Source organism: Strongylocentrotus purpuratus, unplaced genomic scaffold (genome assembly GCF_000002235.5).
Source record: "Strongylocentrotus purpuratus isolate Spur 01 unplaced genomic scaffold, Spur_5.0 spur5_scaffold_2, whole genome shotgun sequence".
In the NCBI taxonomy this organism is placed as follows: domain Eukaryota; kingdom Metazoa; phylum Echinodermata; class Echinoidea; order Camarodonta; family Strongylocentrotidae; genus Strongylocentrotus; species Strongylocentrotus purpuratus.
This window is the reverse complement of record NW_022145605.1, coordinates 14,356,050-14,380,779: the sequence shown is the minus strand read 5'-3', so window position 1 is coordinate 14,380,779 and position 24,730 is coordinate 14,356,050. Positions and strand designations below refer to the sequence as shown.

The 24,730-nt window shown below is 38.4% G+C and overlaps 1 protein-coding gene across 1 annotated transcript in view; it reads left to right on the top strand.

Moving 5' to 3' along the window:
• Positions 1-23,883, top strand: part of LOC115926685 — a 29,889-nt gene extending 6,006 nt beyond the window's left edge. The window contains exon 2 of the mRNA XM_030991749.1: positions 21,014-23,883. Coding sequence (XP_030847609.1) covers positions 21,014-21,550 — 537 coding nt within the window. The 3' untranslated portion in view covers positions 21,551-23,883. The remainder of the gene's footprint in view (positions 1-21,013) is intronic.
• Positions 23,884-24,730: the final 847 nt, after the last annotated feature.

Below are 24,730 nucleotides of genomic sequence, written 5' to 3'. Positions count from 1 at the left end.
ACTTCTTGTGATGGCCAAGATTAAACTTATTGAATCTTTGCGCAGCATAAAACGTATGACCATTCGGTACAATTATTGTCTGAAAATCAAGACTAATACTTTTGGGCTCTATAGCCCTAAAGTCGATTTGACAACTAATAGTCATTATTTTCCCACTTGAAGACATTTTCAAGCCCCACCTTTTTTAGGGAAGTTCTAAATAAGTATTATCTTTCAAATGCAGTTGGAATTTAACTTTTTCATTTTTTTGGCCTGCAAATGGGACATAGTACCTTTAATAGACAAACAAAATTATTTACAGACATAATTTAAACCGTGTTCAAAGGTCAAGAACAATTTCTCGTTGTAATTTGGTTATCACGAAGTCATGATTGAATTGTGTTTCAAATTAAATAAGCTCTTGTATTCCGTTGGTGTACATTATAAAGATAAGCATGTTATTCCAAATGGTATTTATAACTATTATAATGTAAGGCCATTTAAAAAGGGGGATTTTCTTTCAGGGTGCAATCATGTTGTGATAGTCGGAAAGAGAGGGGAAGGAGGGATGAACAGAGGGAGGAAGAGAGGGAGGAAGTGAGGGAGGTGAGACAAAAAGGGATGGACGGAGGGGGGGGGGGGGGCGTGAGGGGAAGCAGAGTCACAATGGAAAAGAGAGAGGAAATAATGGAATACATGACATGAGAATTCATCATATATACAAACAAAATTAGTACAAATGTAGTTTGGGAATGAGTGAAAATTCCTCACATTACTGTGCGTCATTGGTATTAAAAAATGAGAAAATTTGGGCCGTCACATTGGGTTTTCGTAAACATTTGAAAACAAAAACCGTAATGACTCGAGTACACCATGGGCTAGTAACTCCCTGAGTACACGGACTTCCATTATTTTGGAATAGAACTCCATCTCCTATGAACTTGGGTAAATGCGTCTGATAAAGTTATTATTATGATTCCCGATCCCTCGAGCATGAAATAATCTCTGTCAAGGGTGATTTGATGTGCTTGACCGTGGCCTTGATGCTTTGTTTCTTCTTTTGTAATACAAAAGAGGGTTCAGTGAGAGCAGCGAGTCGATAAATTTGCCCTTTCTCTTTTGTATAATAGGTGTGATGTTTGTTTTTGTTTTCTCCGGTCTTATACCACGGACAGACGTTAGAGTCACGTTCGTACTTTCATTGGCGTTGTTATGGGGGCAAGGGGGCACATTCCCCACATTAAATTGTAGAGAACGGACGGGTTAGAAAGAGAGATAATGAAAAGGGGCATCATAAAAGCGAGACAAAAAGAAGACAAAAAACCCATACTTTCATTGGCGTAGTTTATGGGGGCAAGGGGGCACATTCCACCCAATTAAATGGTGAAGAACGGGCGGGTTAAACAAAAAAGAAGAGACATAAGGAAAGGAAGAGGGGCATCATAAAAGTGAGAAAAATAAAGAAGATGAACAAAAAAACCATTCCATACAATTATTGTTCCTCGAATTTCATCCACCTATTGTGTTGTCCAGGTCTGCAATCTACGTCACACCAGGCAGTGATATATTGTATGTCAACAGTATATAGTCAACAGTATATAGGCAACAAAATAATCCTGATATCAAAAGACGGATCTTAGCATGTCAGTAATGACACGCGGGGGTGTGAGCAATCACAAAAGTTACAGAGTAAATACAAAGAGATTCGTGCATACAGAAGGTAAATAGAACTACTGTGCTTGAGTAGGTGCGTGAGTATATTCAAATCAAAAATTGTACCCTGTCCAATAAAGGCGTTCATCGTAAAAAGGAGGAGTATATGGCTACTAAATTCTCATCATTTTTATTTCCTCATTTGCACTGCTTTGTACACAAAAAAATGCCCCCAAAATGTGCATGTATAAATGTAACAATGTATATTTGGTTTTATTATTGGGACTACGTGAGAACTTCATCTTGGCATACTCAAAATTGAAACTAAAATTTCGACTTGTCATGCTTGTAAAACCATGACCATGTTGTAAACGAATACACAATGACTTGATACTGAAAGGATAGGTGTGTAAAGAATAGAGATTATGAAAAGACATACTAAAACAAAGGAGGAGGAAGAACAAGAAGAAGAAAAAAATAGAACGGTAAGAAGGAGAAGGGGTGTAGAGAGGAGAATTGGAAGAAAAAGGAGAAGGAGAAAAGGAGAAGAAAGTGGAAGGGGATACATACGAGAAAGGCAAATAAACAAGTACTTAATAACAATAAATATTTATTATTAGAGAGGAAGCAAAAAAAGAAGGCAATTGAAGAAGGTCTGTATTCGAAAAGGAGGAAGTTTTTATAGGAACATTGCGTGACAACTAACAATACAATTCTGCTCTCTGACCTGTGAATTCTTTAATATTTCATAATGGCAGTCTGACATTTCTCTCAAAGACAAAATCCTCGAAAATTGAAAAGGAAAATATTTTCGCGATTACGGTGGAAGGGGAGTGGAAAATCCCGAAATGCAAATTATTGATAAGAAAAATGGGAGAGAAAGAAGGAAAATCAAAGGCCAAGGATTTGAGGGAGTTTTTGAATAATAAGTGCATGGAGTAGAAGAGGAAATTGTATTCAATAAATCCTCGATTGATAGTCAACAACAGGTGCTGAGCTTGTACGTGAATATGAAAGGAAAGTCTGTTTTCGGGAGGGGTCGTTCACATCTGAAATCTGTGACGTCCAAACTTCGGAATTAGGTCGCATGCGTAAAAGAAATGGCAGTATGTGTCACAAGAAGCTTTTAACGAGTAGGGGGTCTTTACATCGGGAAAATGCGCTCCAAAATTATAAATTAGGACTTGTAATAAGCACTACATCTGATATTACCGAACATTGGTCTACCCAAGCCGATCTCCCTTGTTGACCACAGTCATGACAAATTTGAAGGTTTTTGAATTTTCGATAATGTTTTTTTATATGTCATGTAGTTTTGTACGCTTACGTTAGAAAGCTTGTGAGTGTTATATGTTGTTTACACTACTTGTAATAGCTACATGGGAACCCGTCATGCCCGGCCTGATTTCATAAAAAATGAGATTATTTGCCGATTCTCCAGAAACCTTGAAGCTTTATCATTATAGATTTTCTCGGAGTTTAAATCACAGTACAATACTAGTCTGCAAGCACAAACCCTGGTCAGTCGTAAAAGCGAGTCTGCACTATAAGACTACCATAGGCCATGTACTGTAGCTGCTCCTGACACAACCAGTAGGTAGCTGGGCTAGACTTTTCTCAAGGCACAATGATTTTTTGATTAATTGTCAGATTAGGGTCTGTGCCTGCAGACTAGTACAATACCTCCCATTTGATTTGGATTTTTTTCTTCGTGTGAATAGGTTCATTTTTTATTGTCGAATTTCAAACAGGATTTATGGGAGTCATTCGTGCGTGTATTCATGTGTTCGGGTCTTTGGGATGAGAAGGCATTGATTTAGTAGGAAAAAGATAAATTATAATAGTTAGTGCACGTCATGTTCATGATCAACTATTTTAAAGGGCATCGTGGGAATACGGTATTTGATTGTTACCCAAGTTTCCATAATAGGCTCTATCATTTTCCCCCACGGGGAGGGGGGGGGGGGTTTCACTCCATTTCAATTCATTTTCCATCATTGTGTTCCAAGTCTCTAGATCTATATTTAGTGGTATTCAGAATATGACATCAACATCAACACCCTTTGGGTCATTTAGAAAGCCACTGTCACAATTTTATCGTCAACACTTCTGCCATAAACATGAAGTAGGGGTGACCCCGCTGTAGGCCTATATATCCACGTCTGCAAAATAATCCCGAGAAAAGATATCACTACACATAACCTTTTTTTCCATAACAGATAACCAGAGTTATAACAGTATAATAAATTTGGATGATTAACATCTCTGCTCAGAAAGTCAGAGCCAGAAGGGCATTTATTTTATGTGTGAATTAACGCCCTTCTGGCTCTTGGCAGACGTTAGTTCCTAGACAGGTAAAAGCAATAAATATTTCCTCGAGTCATGTCGATATGTCTTTTGGGAGCTGGTGGTGAACATTACCAGACCCCGTATCTTGCTCCTTGTTTCCTTCCGGAGGTTGATTGGTATGTATACGTTGTCATGGTGATTGATGAAGAGCGATTGACATGTTCAATGACAGACAGAGACGAGATGAAGATGATTACATGATTGGAATATGTTGACAAGTTTATTCGAGCAAAAGGATTTTCAATGATAGACCCTATAAGTATTCCACTGTCAGGGACCTCAGAACGATGTTCTAATATCAGAATACATATCTAAATGAAACAATAATTCTAAGCGATTCACTGCCATTTTACTTTTTTTTCGAAAATGTGCCATTTCCATGATTGGTTTCTGTCGACAAATTTATTTGAGCTGTCGTTCACTGATACAGATTGATAAATTGTTGGGGTGTATTTTGTCCAATATTTTTTTTTGTCGATAGCATTATTCCCTTCATTAAATTCATTCTCCTTGATATGCTAATACATGAGATCGTTAGTCATCTGTTGACATTAGCCTGTACAGCTGTTTGCCTCGGCTTTTATTTTTTTCTGGATCTATCTCGATTTTTTTCCTTTTAATCCAGAAATTGTCACACAAGGGCTGACCCTTTATTTAGATTGATAACGAGACACCTTTGTAATGTTTATGGTGCTTGTAAGGATGTATTAACGCAGTTCTCACGTATAGCACCTAAAATGTGTTCAGGTGTTTACTAACACCTAATAAAAGGAGTCACTAGCATGACTAGTTGTAACAAGTTGCATAATGTTTGTAATCGTCGAGTGTATAGTGTTGTTTGTTCTCTGACTAAGGTACTTGTTTCCCCATTCAAGGCGATCCATTTCTTTCTTCAATTCCATAATTTGTCCACATGTCACAAACAATACATCATCTCATATGATTGAAAAATCTCTCATCGATTCGACAACACAAACACCCATTTGTTTCCGGCTGTCCGTACAGCGATGTTACCGACTCTCTTTGTGTGTGAATTTATGAACATGACTCCTATAAAAGTCCAGTCAGATTATTTTTCTTTCTCTTCGACCTGTTTTTGAAACCCGATTCGAGAGCCTAGAGACATTATAATTCCCCGAGTCACTTCAAAATAACAACAAAAAAAGTTTGAGAAATTCCCTGGACTCTCGTCCCCCATACAATACCGCCAGCCTTTTCTTCGTAAAGTATTTTTATGACACGATCTTGTAATTGGAGTCGCAAAAGTTTGCCAGCGGTGTCACCGTTTTTATGGAGATGACCACATTTTTTACACGAATTCTTCAAAACTCTGGAGAAATTTCTGACGGAAGGAAAATATCACTTTTGAAATTCCTCAGAGCAAAGCGATCGCACAAAGAATTCGGAATGCAGATTAGTTCATTCGTGCACAATCTAATTTTAGTTATTTGAAAGGACTGGAATGAAATCAATTTGAGTAGAATTAAATTTGATATTTATTGTAAGTTATTGCAAACGTGATTTCTTTTTTTATAACGTCTTGGTATGAATAAGTGCAGACTGAAATCACCATGACAGGCCTAGTTCTTGAAGCCAGTTTTTCGTGCAATGTACTTGTTTCCCTAAAATGGGATCTTACCAAGCCTGTGCACTTTTTGTTATGTTCATTCACCATACTCATGATCATTTAAAAATTAATAGTGTTTCTAACTTTTGCCCCCAATTATCGCTAAATTTAGTTCGAGAATAATGGATTAATGAGCTTGGCGTACCTATAAAGTCGTTCCACTAAACTGGTTTTAATCATTATGAAATCTCTCTTTCTCTCGTTAGCTTTCTTTGATGCAATCCCTTTTCCTTTACCAGTATAATAAACTGGCATAGGGTATTGAATGTCATACATTGTATTGGCTTTATCAATCTGGGGCAGCAACAATCGGTTATGAGGCTAATAGCAGTCGTTTTGGCATTTTGTTTGCTAATGACGTCAACGTTGTTGCGAATGTGGAATACCGGTGACTTCTTTTGTTGCGAATACATTTTGCTAAGTATAACTCCCAGACATTGATTTCGATGAACAGTTGTCTGTAAAATGTAAAGTGTACGAGATTGGTAACTTCACTTCAAAATGTAGAGAATTGAGAATGAGCAAACATGAAGGAACGAAATTATTGCGTAGAGAATTCTCCAAACTCACCCCTCCCCAAGATATTTTGGTAACAATATGGGCATATTATTCATGTTCGATTTGTTGATCTATTCCTTGAGATGGCCCCTTCTCTATCAGGAAATATGGCTAAAATACAAAAATACTTCCCATCTCCCCTCCCCCTCCTTCCCAGTGGCGTATCCAACAATAGGGTGAAGCCAGTGTAGCTCCGCTCCTACTCTGTTCAATTCAACTTGCATTTAGGCTACTGCCGATGGGACTACCCAGATGCGTTTCACCCCATGTCTGGGAAGGGACGGAATTCAGCCCATTATTTTTACATTTTTTGGATTCGCCACCGCCCCCATCTTTTTTCCGCCTTATTCAAAGACAGACTGTATATTTTAGACACGCCCGTGCAGTCTTGTTCCTCTTTGAAAGCATATCCTGATTGACTGTATCAAGTAAACGTAACGCCTCACATATACATCATCATCGTGATCAAATAACTCGTCATGATCAAATAACGCATAGTGCAATCATTCTCCTGTTTATTCATGCATCTCTGTTCCCAATTTTGCGGGTTATTTTATGTCAATATGATGTCAGACGGTAAATATGCTTTCTACGTCTAACCGATCACATTTTCTCACAAAGAGTGCTGTATTTTGACAATAGTAATATCCCGCGCCTCTGTTATCAGCCCATGCTACCAAAACTACATCCATTTTTAGAATGAGTCATACTTATTGAAAAGAAAAGGAAGAAAAAACAACCAAGCCTTACAGCATTTAGTTACTAGAAGGCCATTTTTATGAGGAATTAGATGGGTGGCATTTTTATTTCTCGTCTTTTGTGCTTTGAATTGACATCTTTAGAAAATGGCGTGCGAAAAGTCGAAACAGGTATGCGAAAGGAGTGTCAACTATATACAAGACGGGCAACAATGGCCTCTTTTTTGATGCTGTATAGAATGCACCTGTCCTTGCTTTATATGCTTTATATCAATGTAAACCCTTGTTCATAAAACGGAAATTCAACCTGCTCATCTGGAAGGGTTATGGATTATTCCCCAGTTACACCAACACCAACAAGCCCGACAACAGAACTGGGGCTGTGTAATATTTAGATATTTGCAGTCAATCGCAAAATTACAATGGCCAATCAAGAGCATTGTTGGATGGACGTCTTGTTTAAACATCTGACCCTGAACCAATCAGACTGGTCGATTCAAATTAATGTACAGTTGATTGCAATTTTGTTTCGATGTTACACAGAGTCATCTATACACAGAGTCATTTATACACAGAGTTTGGCCAACTTGGTTTCACTGGGTCAATTTGATTTTTAAAAAAACACTGTTTACGTGCCACGTGAGATAATCTTTAAATATAGAGAAAGGCAGTGTATAAGAGGAAGAATCCCGGTTATTCCTCCCCTATTCTTATTAATGTTGACATTTCATCGACTATTGTCATTCCGTATTTGCTTACCCTTTCATCTCCAAAACGAATGAAAATAGTCGTGAGATTTTTGTCCCTGCATTTCCTCTTCGCAATAGTATGCTGAATCCGTATGTAGAAGACTGTAACCCCCCCCCCCCCCCCCCTCACCCCCATTAGAAAAAGGAACTATACATGCGTGTCAAATTGATATATCTTGGTATTTGTGTACGTGCTATTTAAACTGAATAAAGAACATTATGAAATGAGATGAAATAAAGCTCATGTTTTCTGGTTGCTCTTGGGGGGGGGGGGCACTAGTATTCTCATAATGTTTGATTTACTGATATCACATTAACCCTTGCAATCATTTTGAATTGTCGTTCTGGAATGTTTAAAAGATAATCAATACCCTCTATTGTTAGTAAACGGACTTTGGTCGTTCTACTTCAAATCTGATTTATGTTGCCTTTTTAAAACCAAAGTAAAGGGACTCAACTTGATTTTAACCCGCTAACATTTGCCATCTGTCTGATCTACCCAGGCTCTCTACCATGTAGCTCAGTGCCTCAGTCAAAATCAGTCAGTCTAGTGCTTATTTTATGTGCACAAAGAGTTCTTTCCATCCACTATCCATCTACTAAACAATCCATCTTATAAAGCAGTATAATTGGGTAACCATGGCGATTTGTTATGAAAATCGCAGCTCAATTTCGGTCGTCAAATTTGTTTCACTTAGGCCCGAAATTACGTGACATGTTGCACGTTCACCCGTGAATGTGTATATACAAGTTTTACATTACAAGGCGGAAGGTCTAGGCAGAAATCTGACTGCATAGGTGTTTCAGGGTCTCTATTTTTTTTTATCAGACTCATTATATATACATGTATAATTAAGGAATTAAATTCATGGCCGCATGTTATTATAATGATATAGGTCAAAGGGATAGTTGAGTTCTGTTTTCAGACCGCAAATGCCTTCAAAGTGCATGGTTATTGCTCTTATTCTAATCTATGACATTTCTTGTGCCCTTTTAGGACCTAAAATTGCTATGAATTGAAGGTAATTTTAGACCACAAAATGTGTGACATTTAGCCAATATGATCGTACCAATTCAGCTCCACTTTCAAAAAATACGGTGACCGTTAATTAATTAATTAATTATAAATAACAATACATGAGCCGGCTGGTTGTGCGTATTATAACCAACACGAAAAAGACAACAAAAAGGCCAACATCGGCATTGGCTGAATACGACGTACTGAAAGGGGCTATTTCGTTTTTTCAACGGCTTTTTCAAATTATCGAATATTTGTGGTGGTACACAAGTATTATAGATCGTTATATTTATGGATATTTCAGCCCTCTCTGAACCGATTTTGATCAAACAAAGATGATTTAGTCATTTAAATTGTATGTTTTTTGTGTAGCGCCCTCTGCAACATAACTCAACTATCCCTTTAAGCAGTCATAGAGAAGATAGTGGAATGATAAGAGGAAGGAATCGAGAGAAAACACAATATTGCCTATTTATGATTGATGGAGTTTGGATAAGGGCTGTGTGATAGTGGTATAAAGAAAAGGAAAAGAAAAACGATAAGGGCTGATAAGCACATTTTTTTTCTTCTCGAAAATCGGAATTAGTCGATATGAATGAAGTGTAGTCGAATATCAACGTATATTGATTTGAAATACTCCTGAAATTTAGAAGATTCAAACAATTTGTGATCCTACAAAAACATGAAAATTGAATCGTGTATAATTATGATGTATTTAAACATGGACCTACTACATGGTTCAACTGCATGTATATGTAGACATTCGCTTTCTTTTATATCAGTATTTCTAAGCGGCTGTGATCCTTAGAAGTTTATCCATATCTGTGAATGAAGCTCTTCGCAAGAACAACATTCGCTTGATCCCTATCTGCGAAAGAAGAACATCTTGATAAATTTACACAGGAATTAACATTGTAAGGAATAATTTCGATATTTTTTTAATACATTTTTTCAATATTGTTCAGACCATCAAGCTTCAAATTCAATTCTTGCAAAAATGTCTAGTGGAGACTGGAGATGCTCTCAATCTCATTGGTATTTTAATTTTCCTCGCTGCCTTACGCCCGAGTGCCGTCCTGTCATATCTAATACACTGTTATCTTTCTAGAGGTCACCAAACGACAATTTAATTTATGACCGTGAACTTGTTGTGACTGCATGGCCAGACCTGAGCAAGTTGACGTTTGGGTCAAGAATTATTGTGGGGTTCATAATAAAAGAAAACAAAATTGTAATTTTCTATTTGGGGTTGAGCCGAGTGCGCCCCGCTGCCTGGGCGTTAGCGCCGCTAACCCCTGACCCCCAAACTATGGTATTGCCCGGTTGGGAAACATTCCTTCCTATCTGTCTTATCTGTCACGTCTGTGTGACTGAAATTAATAATATAAAATATCAGTCATGGCACTTCAGGAAGTGTATCAGATTTTTCATTCATGAATGACCTTCAGCTTTCTCTGTTGTTGTTGTCGTTGCTGGTGTTGTATAATGTTGGGGGGAGGGGGGCATAGTGATGTGTGAAGAAGGTGCTTTGAAATACCACAAATGCATAGACCAACCTACTTATTATTACAACAATAAATGATTATGATGATATTTCTCGTCTTATTTCTATTTCAGTCACAATTAAAATCAACTGTTCGGTTTGTTTCAATCGTGTTTTGTTTTCATTGATGTCATTCAGACAGCCATTTGAACCTCATCGTTTTCATTCATAACACAAGTCATCATCCCCAAAGAAATTCCCATGAGCATGATGAGTCCAAGGTAAAAAAAGAAGAATTCCCCAAATTAAACAAACACACCGAGTCATGCACTTTTAGATCAAATTTTTAATTTTGTTTTTCGGTCCTCTTCAATAATTACAAGTGGTTAAAGGCTAACCTAGCTCCAAGCGTTGGGAGTCTAGACCAGTATCGTGAGGACGATGTCCTGATTTTACGTCAAAATTGACTGAAATCACCTATTTCCTCCCATTCATTACATTCAGACAACATCCGAACCTTATGAGAAAATGGAAGCGGTTAAAACTCATTTTAGATCTAATCTTATTGTGTTGTACCTTGCCTTGCGGATGTGACGTAAAAATGTATTGTTTCCGATTATGTTTTTAGGTGATTCGGATGGTGTATTAAAATGTGCTAGATTTATACTCTATCATTTTTAATTGGTTAAATCTACTAACAGCAAAAACAACAAAACCTTCAACCAGAACACGTTGCTATCATTATTCTATACCACTTCATATTTTTAAGGTACTAAAAATTAAATACATCTCTATCCACTTATATAGTCTTTATTCCCATTTATAAATGTGTCATTGTGTCTGTCACGAAGGTAATAAACTGATTTAAGCTATGGTCACAAATCAGAGCAGCGACCGACCGATCAGTAGCCTGCTCGGTCGCTGCTGGAATTAAGCATCGCCCAGCAATTAGGTCGGTGCCTGGGCGGCGACCGCCCAGGCACCGAGCGTATTTTGGGCGGCGAGTGAAAAATGAGCAGGCGCCGCCCAAATTTTAACTCCGCGCTAAAACTTCAGCGGCGACCGAGCGATGCCCTAAAAACGAGCGGTGCCTGGGCGGCCGTCGCTCGGTGGCCGGGCAGCCGCCGGGCAGAATTTGTTAAAAACTCGCCGCTCGGCCGCCGAGCAGCCTACTTTTGGGTAATGTGACCATAGCATAAGATATCAGGTAAAAGTTGAGGGTTTGAATAGTATTAAAGCCAGAATGAACTTGAGAAAAAAGGAGACAAAAATTGAAACAAAAGATTGGCTCTGACTGGTGATAAGCGCTTCATAAGCACCGTTTATATTATTATTATTATTAAATTATTAAATGAATTAAAGGGTTTTTTATGTTTCATTTTCTTGTTTGGCGCATGAAGATATGGTTGTCTTGATAGCCTCAAACGCTACGGATGCATTCATCATTACTTCTAAAATGAAAACAAAAAATAGTTCTTAAATTTTTCAATCCGTAGCCCCCAGTTGAGTCTATTGGTTGTCGATTGATGGGATATCCTCATGCATATAGCACACATGAATAAAATCTAATCGTATTGACAGTGCGATGTCTATTGAAGACAATCGACTGTGATTCGCCCTTGATCGTAATTTCCACTAATTTGATTTCCACCTTCCTTCTGAAGGTGCTTGGTCCGTTGACCGAAGATAGCTTTAAAGGGAAATCCTACCTTCATGTAGCAAGTTGCTCTTGAAGAAAGCAGAAAAATCAGAAAAGCATACTGCTGAAATTTTGAATAAAATCGTACACAAAATTTGAAAGTTATGAAATCTTAAAGTTGCAATCGCTGTAGGTATGTGGTCTTCAAATTTGCTAATCGGTAATGTAGTAGCGGCCAACTTGATCTCCTATTTATGACATGCATACCTTTCTTATTAGTTATTATTATTCCGATTCCCTTCTAACTTTGGCCATTGTGTTGGATATTTCTGCTTTCATTTAAATAAATTTATTACAAGGGTTGGATTGCCCATTAAGTTTAAAGACAGATTTTGGTTTTATTTCCAAAACTAGATGCAAATACATAATGTAATTTCAGGAATAGTCGAAACAATTATGTTATTTTATATACACTGGATGTGTGGAGTCATTTCATTTACAACACATGGTTTAAATAGATCTAGGGTTTAGATTTTAAGTAGCTCGGAAAGAAAATCATCTCAAACATTCCTTCTCAAATTCCTTTCGGAAAGTATGCTTTACCACTGCCGTGACGTGTATTTCCTTCATGAAATCAGATATTCATAACCAATAAGTTATAAATCCTTGTCGGTAAAATAGGGAACACAGGCGAAGCCAAATCTACTCTAAAATCATTACAGCCTATTGAGCAGAGATTTAGGATCTTTAAAATTCTTCCGAAAGTACTCGGAAACCGGTCGGTAATTGATGACTCCTGCCCTAGAAGCGGTTCCAGTAGCGATGTTAATTGGGGGATAAAATTGCGGAGGATGAAATTAGGATCCGAGCTATTTATAAAAATCAGTTCATAAGGATATCCAAAGTGGAACATAGCGGAGTAAAGTGGGTAAGAAGGGCGGCGGGGGAGGGGTGTATGTGGACACGTCTTTAAAGGCAATAATTTAGTTTGGGTCATGCGCTTGCATCGTGCATGCAGAAAACTGTGTGGAAGCCATTGGAAAATATTATGTAGTAGGCCTACACAAGACTTGGTGTTTTTGTGAGGTTTTAGAATCATCAAAATGATAATAAATTGACCTTGTATTGCTGAAATACTATGCGTTGTACACACAAGTGTGTATATTATATGGGACTTCACAAGCATGTGGCGTGAACGTTTGGTCCAAATATTTCTTGTCATATTTTTGAATTATGAGGGTATTTGAAGAGCCGGCATTTTCTACACAGGGATACTTTTTAATAACCTTCCACACTAACGTCGCGAGAATGAGAGAGCTCATTTTTTTTTGTCTCCTATCCCAGAATTCAACATTCTCTATAATTCATGCTATCTTTATCTTCGGTCTCCCATTTTACGAGTGGGCTGTTAAATTGGGTATCCTGTGCGGTGTAAACGAAGGGTTGGTTATTAAAAATCTTCTCCCTATAGGTAAAGGGATCGAACAAAATCACGTGCACTGCCCACTGCTTGTGACTTCAAGAAACTCGCGGACCCTTGCTGCACTTTAAAGGGGGAGAGCGTGTAATCTTTGTTTCCTTTATGAGCCACACAAAATAAACGCCATACAAGCCCACTAAACATCATGCATTTTTGTAAGATTTCTTTATAGTGACTTTTTTCATGGATAATGTATACAAATTGAATTAACTTTATTTCATATGCTGTAAATTACCTACTGCATGTATAAAGTATAAAAGATGCCTAGCTCAGGGCCGGTTGAGTTCGTTGAAAATATAACTTATAAGCTTATGTCATTCACCGAAAGCCGAAATGCTTCTTCGTTTTTGTTATACTAATCATCCTTTCCTCTTTTTTTTTATATCACATTGTCATGCATTGGCGATCATGTTATTCAAGCATTGGGCTCTATCTTCAGCTCTCCAATATAGCAGAGGCTTATTCCATGCTGTCTAGAATATATACCTGTTTTTGTTTTTTCCGCCTCGCATGCAAAGGTATTGCCTTATTTTTCTTGAAGGTGTTAGTGAATGCTTATCACTTAAATCCACTCACATGAGACCCGGTATGGCGCTGAGATGCATGGGTTATGACCGGTTATTGCCTTCAATATCAGTTTCATTATGTCCTGTGTTGGAGATAATAACATTATTAGATCCGTCATGTTTGTGTCGTAGTATAACGGTCAAGCTCCAGTTCGTGTTAATACTGTGACCGAGGTCAGCGAACTCTGCAGTTGATGCTGTTAGCTTTTGATTGAGTCACCGCCCATAATTATAAACATTTTTCTCTTATTCGATTATAATGCCCGGTGTAATGTGTCATACTTTTCAAAAATCAAAACAAGATTCTGTGAATGATGAACATTATTATTTCACAATAGTATATGTACACTAATAATAGTTTCTAGCTTTCCAACCATAATTATTATCATTGTCTATGGTTGAACAAGAGAGGGCACTGTACAAAATCTATTCAGACTCAAGTCACAAAATTGTGGACTTCGTGATTCGGAATCTTTTATCGGAGAAAAATTATGGTATTTATTGATAAAAGACGCAGTCTACACTGTTGATGTTGGTGTAAATAAATTTCATGGTGAATAGCGAAAGACAATAATATAGACTAAAATGTATTTTTTAAAGCTTCTACCAACCCTAAATTTTGTGGGTAAGCTTTCATCCACTCACGTGTACAATAAAAGACTCGTCATTATGTTTACAGCAGCACGAATGATGAACTACAATCTGAAATATTTAACACGTATTATTGTTTGTAATAAAAAGGGCCACGATTGCTGAGTAATATGCATTTACGTTACCGTATACTTTTTAGGAGTGGTTCGGAAGAAAAGCCTGTTTACTTTATCTTATCATCAAACTTTACCTTTAGACTTGTAAAAGTAGCACAGTCACTGTAAGAAGGGTAAAAGATGGCCTTGTTGTTGTTTTGAGATACGGCCTCTTTCAGAGAGATTTCGTGATACATGCAGGAATGTTGTACCTTCATTTTCGCGCCAGAACACGAGCAAATAAAACATCGGCAACATCGTCTGGGAGTCACGTCTCACTTGAATCATGCTTGAATCCCCGTAAGAAACACCGGCTACTTCCTTGTAAATGCACCCAAAGGACCAGCTACAGGGGCTTGCCCGATGACGGTGAAAGAAGAGGATATGTGAGAGGGCGGGGGAGGGGTGCTTGCCATGAATTTATTGTGTGTGTGTGTGGGTGTGTCTGTGTGGGTGTGTAACCCCCCCCCCCCCCCACGAAAAAGGGGGATATACATACGTGTATCTTTTAGATATGATTATTTACGTCTCGGGACCAACCTTTATCGCCACTTACCGAAAGAGTCTCGCATCGGGGTCCTCTGAGTCAGTTTGTAGGCGAAGACGATGAGGCCGTTCACACCGGCAGAGATAGCGCGCGCTAGACCGCGCTATCTCTGCGGTTTGGAAGGTACAACGTCGTTTCGGTCCGCCCAACAGCGAGCCACGGCGAGCCAAAACGGCGTGCCACTAGAGCACCTCTTGGGGGTGGTCCACGAGAGATAGCGCGGTCTAGCGCGCGCTATTTCTAGCGCGCGCTACACCGTGCAATCTCTCGTGGACCACCCCCGAGAGGTGCTCCAGTGGCACGCCGTTTTGGCTCGCCGTGGCTCGCTGTTGGGCGGACCGAAACGACGTTGTACCTTCCAAACCGCAGAGATAGCGCGGTCTAGCGGGCGCTATCTCTGCCGGTGTGAACAGCCTCAGAGAGGGCGCTTTAGTAACGAGACGGTACGCACAGGAGACGGAGTGTTTAACCAGCTGTGACGGGTCTCGCACTCTTGTTACCGTCGTGATGTTTAAGCGCTTTCGCTGTCTGCTAAAGGCGACGGGGACGCAAAGCCGCTCTGAACTGCACACCTGCTGCATTTTGGTGCTAGTGCTCTTGGGCCTCGAGGCTTGGCCGGAGCAATAGGGGCAATAGACCCGGCGGTGGGCTGTAGTGCGCAGCGTGCAGGCACGTCATGCATAACGATGAAAAAGGGCCCCCAAAGTAGGCCTAAACGGCCAAACCGTCAATTTATTGTAGATTGAGGTATAGATACCGAACAGACATTGGAAACACTAGTAGATTCCCTGTTTTTATCTTCAGTAGGGCCCTGCATTGTTAGATCTAGATACAAATTATTTGTCAGCTCTCTCTCTTACGTCGTGTTTAGGGAACGAACGCTATGTTGGCCGAGTACCGTTCCGAAAATCGACGGGACGGAGAGAATTCAGAATCGCGCATGCGCAGTTTGTTTTTTTCGCTCGCATTACCGTCTCCTGTGCGTACCGTCTCGTTACTAAAGCGCCCTATATTACCGCTAGGCCAACTTACATCTCCCAAGTGCCATCGTCGTATACAACTCTTTTGCTCCACATAATTGGTTGGGAAGGGGCTCACGGGCTTACACATTGTACAAAATAACAAAATTGTATCGTACTCGTACCCACAAATTTCATATTCCGTAACAATGGTGCCAGAAAAAAGGCCAACTGGTGGTGCTGGACAATGGCGGTTCCGGGATTGACAGAAAAAGGGGGGATGGCAACCCCTTTTCCTACTATGCTGATAAAACGTAATCTCAAGACCCCCTCTTCATCCTTTCCCCGCATTTAAATTTTCATGCTTAGGAAAATGTACCACTTAATAACGCGCGATCTGTCAAAATTCAAGAATACATTTGACATTTACCTCGGATTACTGTAACATCAATCACTTATAAAGTGTGATGCTAAGCCCAAGCACTGCTTTAAATAAGTATCCACTTTTGTTTCAAATAATATGCAGTTGTAAAATAGATTTTAAATCAGTATCACTGGTAAGACTGGTATACGCGTTGACCCTGTTCACTTATCATGTCTGTCACCTAACGGTTGTCATCTTGTAAGCTATACATTAGCAGGATGCGACGGGACACATCATTTATCTCATTAAAATAACACGTTAATGCATTCCTTTTGTACACAGTGCATCAAAAGAACAATGCGGATCGTCAGTGCCTCTCCATTGTGATGAGAAAAGTGAGAAGAAAAAATAAAGATATAAACCAGATAAATCAGGAACATAAACCGTAACTTTGGAAAGTGGTTAGTGAAAGTTGAAAGGCCTAAGAATAACGACAGGTTTTATTCAACACGACTTGTGTGGGTAGGCCTGTTTGTAAGAGGAGGTTTGCTTTTTATCGTTTGTTTTAGGATCGACAATAATTATGTTAAAGAGCAGTTTCTTCACACATATACCTTGTCTTCATAAAGACGGCGGTGCATGAATTTCATTTGCATAATTAGCATTCAGGAATATATTCGCAAAGTGCTTTTTGTCTATAACTGCACCATACATCGCTCTGTTCGATGTAAGCTGTCGTGGCGCCTTTGTATTGTTTTTATGCCCCACCCTGTGCAATGATGTACGAGCTCCTTGTAAAAGCTATGCTGTCGTGTCTTGTATATGTTATGTCGGCACTACAGTGAACGGAATGTAAAGTTAATGAACGTTGATCGATGGCATGCCAGATAAAATTAATATACAACAGACTCCGCTTTCCCATTATCATTGTAGCCGCGGAAGAAGTCTTCTAAGTTCTATCAGTGTATATAGCCCACATAATAATATCCGACAATAATATTGTTGGTTTATCAAGCGATCTCAACTGCTTTCGAAAATACAACATAAGGCAATTTTAGTTCAGTGTGTCACCTATTGAAATGTGCAAACACGACAATTTACGTAAACCGAACATGATTTCTATGGGACATACAGTAGGGTATTGAAAGTGCCCCTTGAGTTGATTTTCGAAAATAGTTGAGATCGTTTTTATACATTCCTTTCTTAGACTGAATATTTTCTCGAACCTGTGCGATATGTTTAATACATGTTCTTATACAAGATATAGGCCCTCCATTATATAGAGTACGTCATCAAAATCCAACAAAAAATTGATTTGATTTCAACCCCCCCCCCCCCCCCCCTCTTTATGAGTTTGATGCCAGCCCGAGGGGGAACTCCCCCTTTAAAATGTATACGAATGTAGTAACCGAGCACGAATGGAGTAATGTTTCTTTGACGGTGGAGGGCGTTTCCTCTGTGGTTCCTTCAAAGAGTTCAGAGACGGGTGACTATCATGGTGGAACATGGCAATGATGCTAAAAAAAATGGGGCAGATGGAAAAAGGGAAGAAGAAGGAGAGAGAGAGAGAGAGAGAGAGAAAGAGATAGAAAAGAGAGAAGAGAGGCGTAGACTCTGATATGGATTGGGTATAGATGTAAAATAAAGATATCACAATTTCAAAATGCTGTTTCCTTATTAATAATTATGGCATTTACTGGAGGCATTTGCCGAAATGAATCCCAAATTCCCACTTTCAGTTTCAAGTCTACAGTCTTTCATGCGGCATGTTTCTAAAAAAAAAAAAATCCGTATCATCTCAAAATGCCACTTTCCACTCCAAATCCATTTAAAACACATTCTGAAACCAGTCAGGAAATACAGGAAACAATCCCTTTTCAATCATCCTTCAAAAGGGAAACTCCTTCATGACCCTTCAGCTCCATTTGGGTCACCATGGTAACGCTTCATAATTTTCTACATGAAAAATTTGAATTTTTAAGAGTCTTCTTGTCAAAATCCCCAAAGTTGTTGATGTCTTACTTCTTTAATTTCTTTTTACTTGGTTTTTATTTTGTTGCATTTGCCTGTGTAAAAATAGTTTTCGGTAAATTAAGTCCGACCCCCCCCCCCTCTTTCCCTCCCCCATCCCCTTTCCCCCTCAATTCAAATTAGCTCCAGCTACACCCCTCCGTTAAGACTCTGTTTGAGTACGTCGTGTCCTATCGGTCTCTCCTCTTAAAAATAGATAGGCAAAGTACACTATTTACACAACGGAGATAGATTTCACTTCACACATATCTAGGATTCCTTTCTCATGTCGTCATCTTGCTTGTTTCATCCTCCTTTGTTCTCTTATTGTGACGTATACGATCCCTGTTAGAAGGAGCACCGTCTTTAATTCTTCAACGCCAATCAGGAAATGAAATTCACCTCCTCCGCTCAGATCTGTCTGTCTGGCGTAATCGAAAGTCGAAACATCCCCGGGGTCGGCATGAGTTTAACACACATCTCAAAATCTATCATTTTGGTTTATTACATTTTGGTTTATTTTAGTGACCTCCTGTAGCGGCGGAGATACTTACTTTGACCTTTCTTTTACAAAAAAATAAAAAGATATTTAAGTTGAGAGCAGAGCGAGTGAGATAAGATTAAAACAGCGACAACTAAAAGGTAATCCTGCGAGAAAAATTAAAATGCATCCACTCCGTTGATATATAGCAGCTGCATCTTTTACGCGAACGAGCTTACTAATGATGAACATAATTATACGATGTTCTTTCGTCACTATGTTGTCAATGTAGTATTTAAAGAAATGTATGATTTAACTGTTCTTTACTCATTAATTACTGGTGATTTATCAGATGGTTTTGAGATCATTCTCAGAATACACGTTGATAATTCCGTTTTTAAATGTTCCAAACTTTAATGAAAGTACCAAATTTGCGAGATTTCGATGTTGAACAGAAATTGCTTGATAACCAAAATGATTATGTTTTCTTAACAATGATAATAGCTCTCGGGAAATATTTCCCGACACAATCTTACTTTCATAACGGTGACGAATCAGAAAGATGTCTATATTCGGTGAAAGGTCTCGATGTCTCTATGTTTGACTGAAAGAAAATACAATACAAACACACACCCACATAATTATCTCTATTCTATTATTCTCTATGGAGTGTCTATTGACTTATCCTTGGCGTAGTTTTCTTTTCCCACTCGGGTGCCAAATGGGTTTCGTGATCGATTTTTGGTTTTAAAAGAATGCCTTCTGATTCATAGGTAGAAAAAAATGGTTTTGATTACCATTTTATTATGAGAATGCGTTCATGTCGTCTGCGAGAAAATGATGTCTTAATGTCGTAATTGTTCCAGTTTCGTTGAGGCAATGCGTGTAATGTAATAACAACAAATTAAGGTTGCAGATCCATGGAAAACGGAGCGCCTCCCTGCCTCCCCCCACACACACACACATTCACACACCACCAAACCATCTGCCATATGTTTTAGTAACCCCTACCCCCAGTATCAGCACCACTCTACAACCACGACTACTACAATTTATTTTACCAAACATTACCAAACAATAATATACCGTGAAACCAAAGGCCCCTTTTCTGCTTATGGACAGTTATGTTTCTTTGAGTGCTTGCCAACTATATCCTTTGTCTGTTAATTGTTTTCTTCAAATTGATTGATGCATTTACATTGTAATTACATGAAAATGCATCCAAGGTTGAATGTCGGGTTATGTTTCTCTGAATAATATTGAGCTGTGCATAGAAATCTATAATGCCGATAATTGGATTAGTCTGTTATAATTGTCTTTAACCATGTCATGGTATGACTATGCCACATAAAGAGAATCATTTGGTATAACCATCCTTTGCGTGAGAAGTAGAAGAAAAGAGAGAGAAATATAGATAGAGAGAGAGATGGGGTGGGATAGAGAGAGAGAAAAAAAAAAAGCATTAGGCTACATGACTAATGACTTCCCCCATCATCATGATCATAATTATTTTCAAAGGACACTACATTTTTAGTATGATATTCTTAATGAAGCTATATTCAAAGGACATTGAATTTTCAATATCGAGTTTTATTGAACTTTTATTTGATATTTTCTTCGAAGAACATTACTGGGGTTGTTCTCTCCCTTTCATTGCTCTATCACACTGCAAACAACCATCTTTATTATCCCTGAATATAGAGACTGTCCGCATCCATCGTCAAATTATTCCTCTTACACAAATACATATGGTTCATTGTTTTCCTCCTCCATGTTTCTACAAAAACACCTCGATTCCGGACCAATTTGGTCCATACGACGTGGATAAGGACAAATAAAGAAATACGTTTATGAATAATAATATAATGAGCATATAATTATGTACGCGTGTTTTTGTTTTTGTTTTTGTTTTTGGCGTATTTTGAAGAATAACGAAGGAAAAGATATATTTGCCATATTTCCTTGGCGCAAAATAGTGACATAACAGGGAAGCCCTTGTTTAAAGCTTCTTTTTTCTCTTTCGTGTATCTTGTATGGTTTCACGATTCGCATCTTAATGATGTTATTAAATTCAATCTTTCACATTTTGTTCTCCATCATCATGCAGGAGGTTACAGAGACAGAGGTGCCTGCCAGCCGGCTCCACTCGGGGTCCCGAAACGGTAACGGCCACCTTCACCACCACGACGACGACACCGAACAACTTTCCGAGGACATCCAGTCCTTACATCGGCAACCCAAGAACCCCGAGTACTCCGAGTCCGTCACCGTATCGCGTATCCCCGCGCATCAGGAATACCGCTACGGCATGCGGTGCGACATCGAGAACCCAAGACGTTACCGCGACGCAGTCCAACTCGTACCCGGTCAGACCAACCCCGGTCGGTACTACAGCACTTTCACGCAGTGCTACATCAACAGCTCGTACCGCCGCCGCCGGTACAGGGAGACCGTGTACATCCGACTCAACGCGCCGAACCCAAAGCAGTACTCCACCAAGGTGTTCGTCTTCCCCCAGTCGGTGAGGGAGACATTCGTCAGCGAGGTCGATCACCATGACGAGGAGACGATAAAATGGTACAAGGTGGGCGTCAAAATGGAGGCCAGGGACTATGTGTCGGTCAAATTCATGCAAGTGAATTGATCAGGGCGAATATGTGTGTTGCCATGGTAATGAAACATTTCCATAAAATTACTATGTTGGACGTTATGAATTATTATATCAGGTCATTTCTTTCATGGAGTGAAATTATGCACCATCGCTTGCTCGAGCATTGGCTGTGTGCATCGACGGAGACTTGACCGAACCACATCCATTCGTATTCTCGAATCTTCGTGTAACCAACCAACATCTGGGATATTTAACCGACGGTGAAATAATCATGAAAAGATACTATTTTCTTCCACGAAACATACTAAAAGAGAGTTAACACATATTGGTAAAACAAATAGAAAGAATGACTAATAATGATGTGTGAGGACTTTTGATCATAATGTCCATTGACACTCTGGAATAGGTAACAAGGAACATTGTTTGTATCCATACATGATTAGTGATGCCCCTGGTGTTCTGAAATAAGGAGTGCATTGTTATGACTCATAGATTAGAATGGTGATAAAGTAAAACCTGTATATAAAGACCACGCAAGTGAAAAGCGTACTTTATAGGCAGGTGATTCTTCTATAGTCCTACAGGTCACTATGTGATCTTTCCATGCAGATTACTGTGTGGACTTTCTATACAGGTTCCCCAGGATACATATTCCAAGAGAAATACAGTCAAGAGGAAAATGAGATCTTGAAAGACACGTGGTCTTTATATACAGGTTTATATACAGGTCGCCACTGACGTAGGTTTGTCTTTATAACTTAAACTTCAATTAATTATGCAATGCTTATTTTGTATAGGGGCAATATATCGGGTCAACTCACGTTTAATTATATACCTTCGTATTTTACGATCATGCTTACCTTTTTTTCTGCATCGAGATTCTAAAGTATTCTTTCTTTGTACTTTGTTGGCTGATTATAATCCAATGCAAACGTTCAAGATACTTTGAAAATACCCCTCTCCTGTTTTAATTTTCTTGGCTTGAAGTTGAAACTATTTATGTCTGTATATTAATTAACTAAATATATTTCCCCCTGAAAATCAAATGAATTCTTTCTTTTTTTCCAAAGTAGTAAACCTTGTTTTTCTGAAACTTTCAGGGATGTTTTTCTTCAATCCTAAGACAGAGATTAATAACTAAAAGTAATTACTGGCATGTGTATGTGAAAATAATTGAAATAGTTTATAATTCACGAGATCAGGGCTTCTTATAAAGAGTTGATATCAATCGTAATTATTAATATAAGAAAGTGTGAAGATATTATTCCACACTCGAAGAATAGCGTCTAAAAATCTAATACAATTTTACTCGAGTATGAAACAAAGAGATGGAGACATTCCTCTGTATGCTCAAACATTCTCGGTTCATCCAAAGAGAGAAAATATTAATCCATTCCATATTCCATAAATATCATATTAGAACCAGATATGAATATCAATAGCAATAACATTGGATACGTGTATAAGTCATGATCCACCACGCAAGATGCCCAAGGTGCTCAAAATTAATGTATCCCTGGTTTCCAGGCTACCGATTTCGGTGCTCACACCGTTGAAGGAACGAACCCCTTCCTCTCGGTACCCATTGAATTTTTGGGTAGAGATAGGAAAATGTTGAGAAATGTCGTACCAAAGGTCTCTAGTACTGCCCGTGACTGGATGCTTAAATCACTCGACTACCACATCACATTTCCTAGTTCGTCCCCAACATAGACTTGGATGATTATTGAATTTCTAGGAGAAAGTCTTAGTAATCTTTTTACAGATAATTTATTAGTTAGAAAAAAAATCACTGCCTAAAAAAATAAATTATAGAATTTATTGATATTTGATGGGGTTAATTATTTTCGTCATTAGTTTGAAAAAGGATTTGCCCGAGACACTAGATTGGCTTTATATATTTATCGTAACAATTATACCCCCCCCCCGATCCATCAGGCTGATATTTTTAGTCAAAAATATTACATTTAGGAAAATTAATTTCAGCAGTCACAGAGACTTTCGAAAATGAACTTAGGGTAATTTCAATACCCTATTGAAAAGGCCATATATTGAAATTAACTTAAAACTTTATTTTTCAAACGCTTTCCGTACTATTTTTATCAATCATATCATTTTTTAGGAGATTCCCAAATTTTAAAGAAAAGTAGAAAGTTGTAGATAGATATAGTATGTTTCTATACATTCGCAATTCATTGTGTATTATAATGTAAATACAATTTTTTAGTATTTAGTGTGTACTGTTTGTGATCGTGATGATTGTGTTTTTCCATGTTATAATAAATTGTATCATGCTGCAGATTGTAAATATTTGTTTGTGATGAAAACGAATAATAAATGATGAAAACTACAGTCTTTGCAAATTATTCGTGACACATTGTGGCATTTATTTAGCATTGTAGTGTACAGCGTACACCTAAACTTTTTGTTCATTATGTATAAATGAACTGTGCATGGACAATCGACTACGTAAATGCACATCAATTTGAACATTATACAAATTGCAATGTAGAAAAAAAAAGAGGGACAAAGTTGTAGAGGAACATCGATGCCAGTATCTACATGTACCGTATAAAAACACAAATACAATGCGACTTATTGTAAGACATAATATTTTATACCAATATATCCCCATATTTAAAAAGGGCAGAGGTAGACAAGGGGAGTGAGCGAGAAAGATAGGGAAAGAAAGAAAGAAGAGAGAGAGAGAGAGAGAGAGAGAGAGAGAGAGAGAGAGAGAGAGAAGGAAGAGAGAGAAGGGAGGGAGAGGTAGAGAGAGAGAGAGAGATAGAGAGATAGAGAGAGAGGGAAAGAGGGAGCATGTATACCGGAGATCAGTAAATACAAAACTGGTCATGGTTTACCGGAGATGGAGCTACACCTTTCTAGAGCATAGTGTCCCTTTATAAAAGGACTCTACCGTATTTCGTGCTAGAAAAAATAGAACTATACAGGGCATTACTACATTCACTAATAAAACTTCTCCTTTTATACATTTATGTCCATGTAGTTCATGTTAAGACGAAAAGCTAAAGACGGTCCCATGTTTTTGACAAATCGTATCATATGGTACTATATAATTAAGAATTGAAATTGCATAAATACAAATTCAAGTACATAGATGCAAATTACTCTCCTCCCGAACAAATGAAACGAACGGAGATAAATGTATACAGCATTACATGCCTTTCAAACATTAAAGAACAAGTTTTA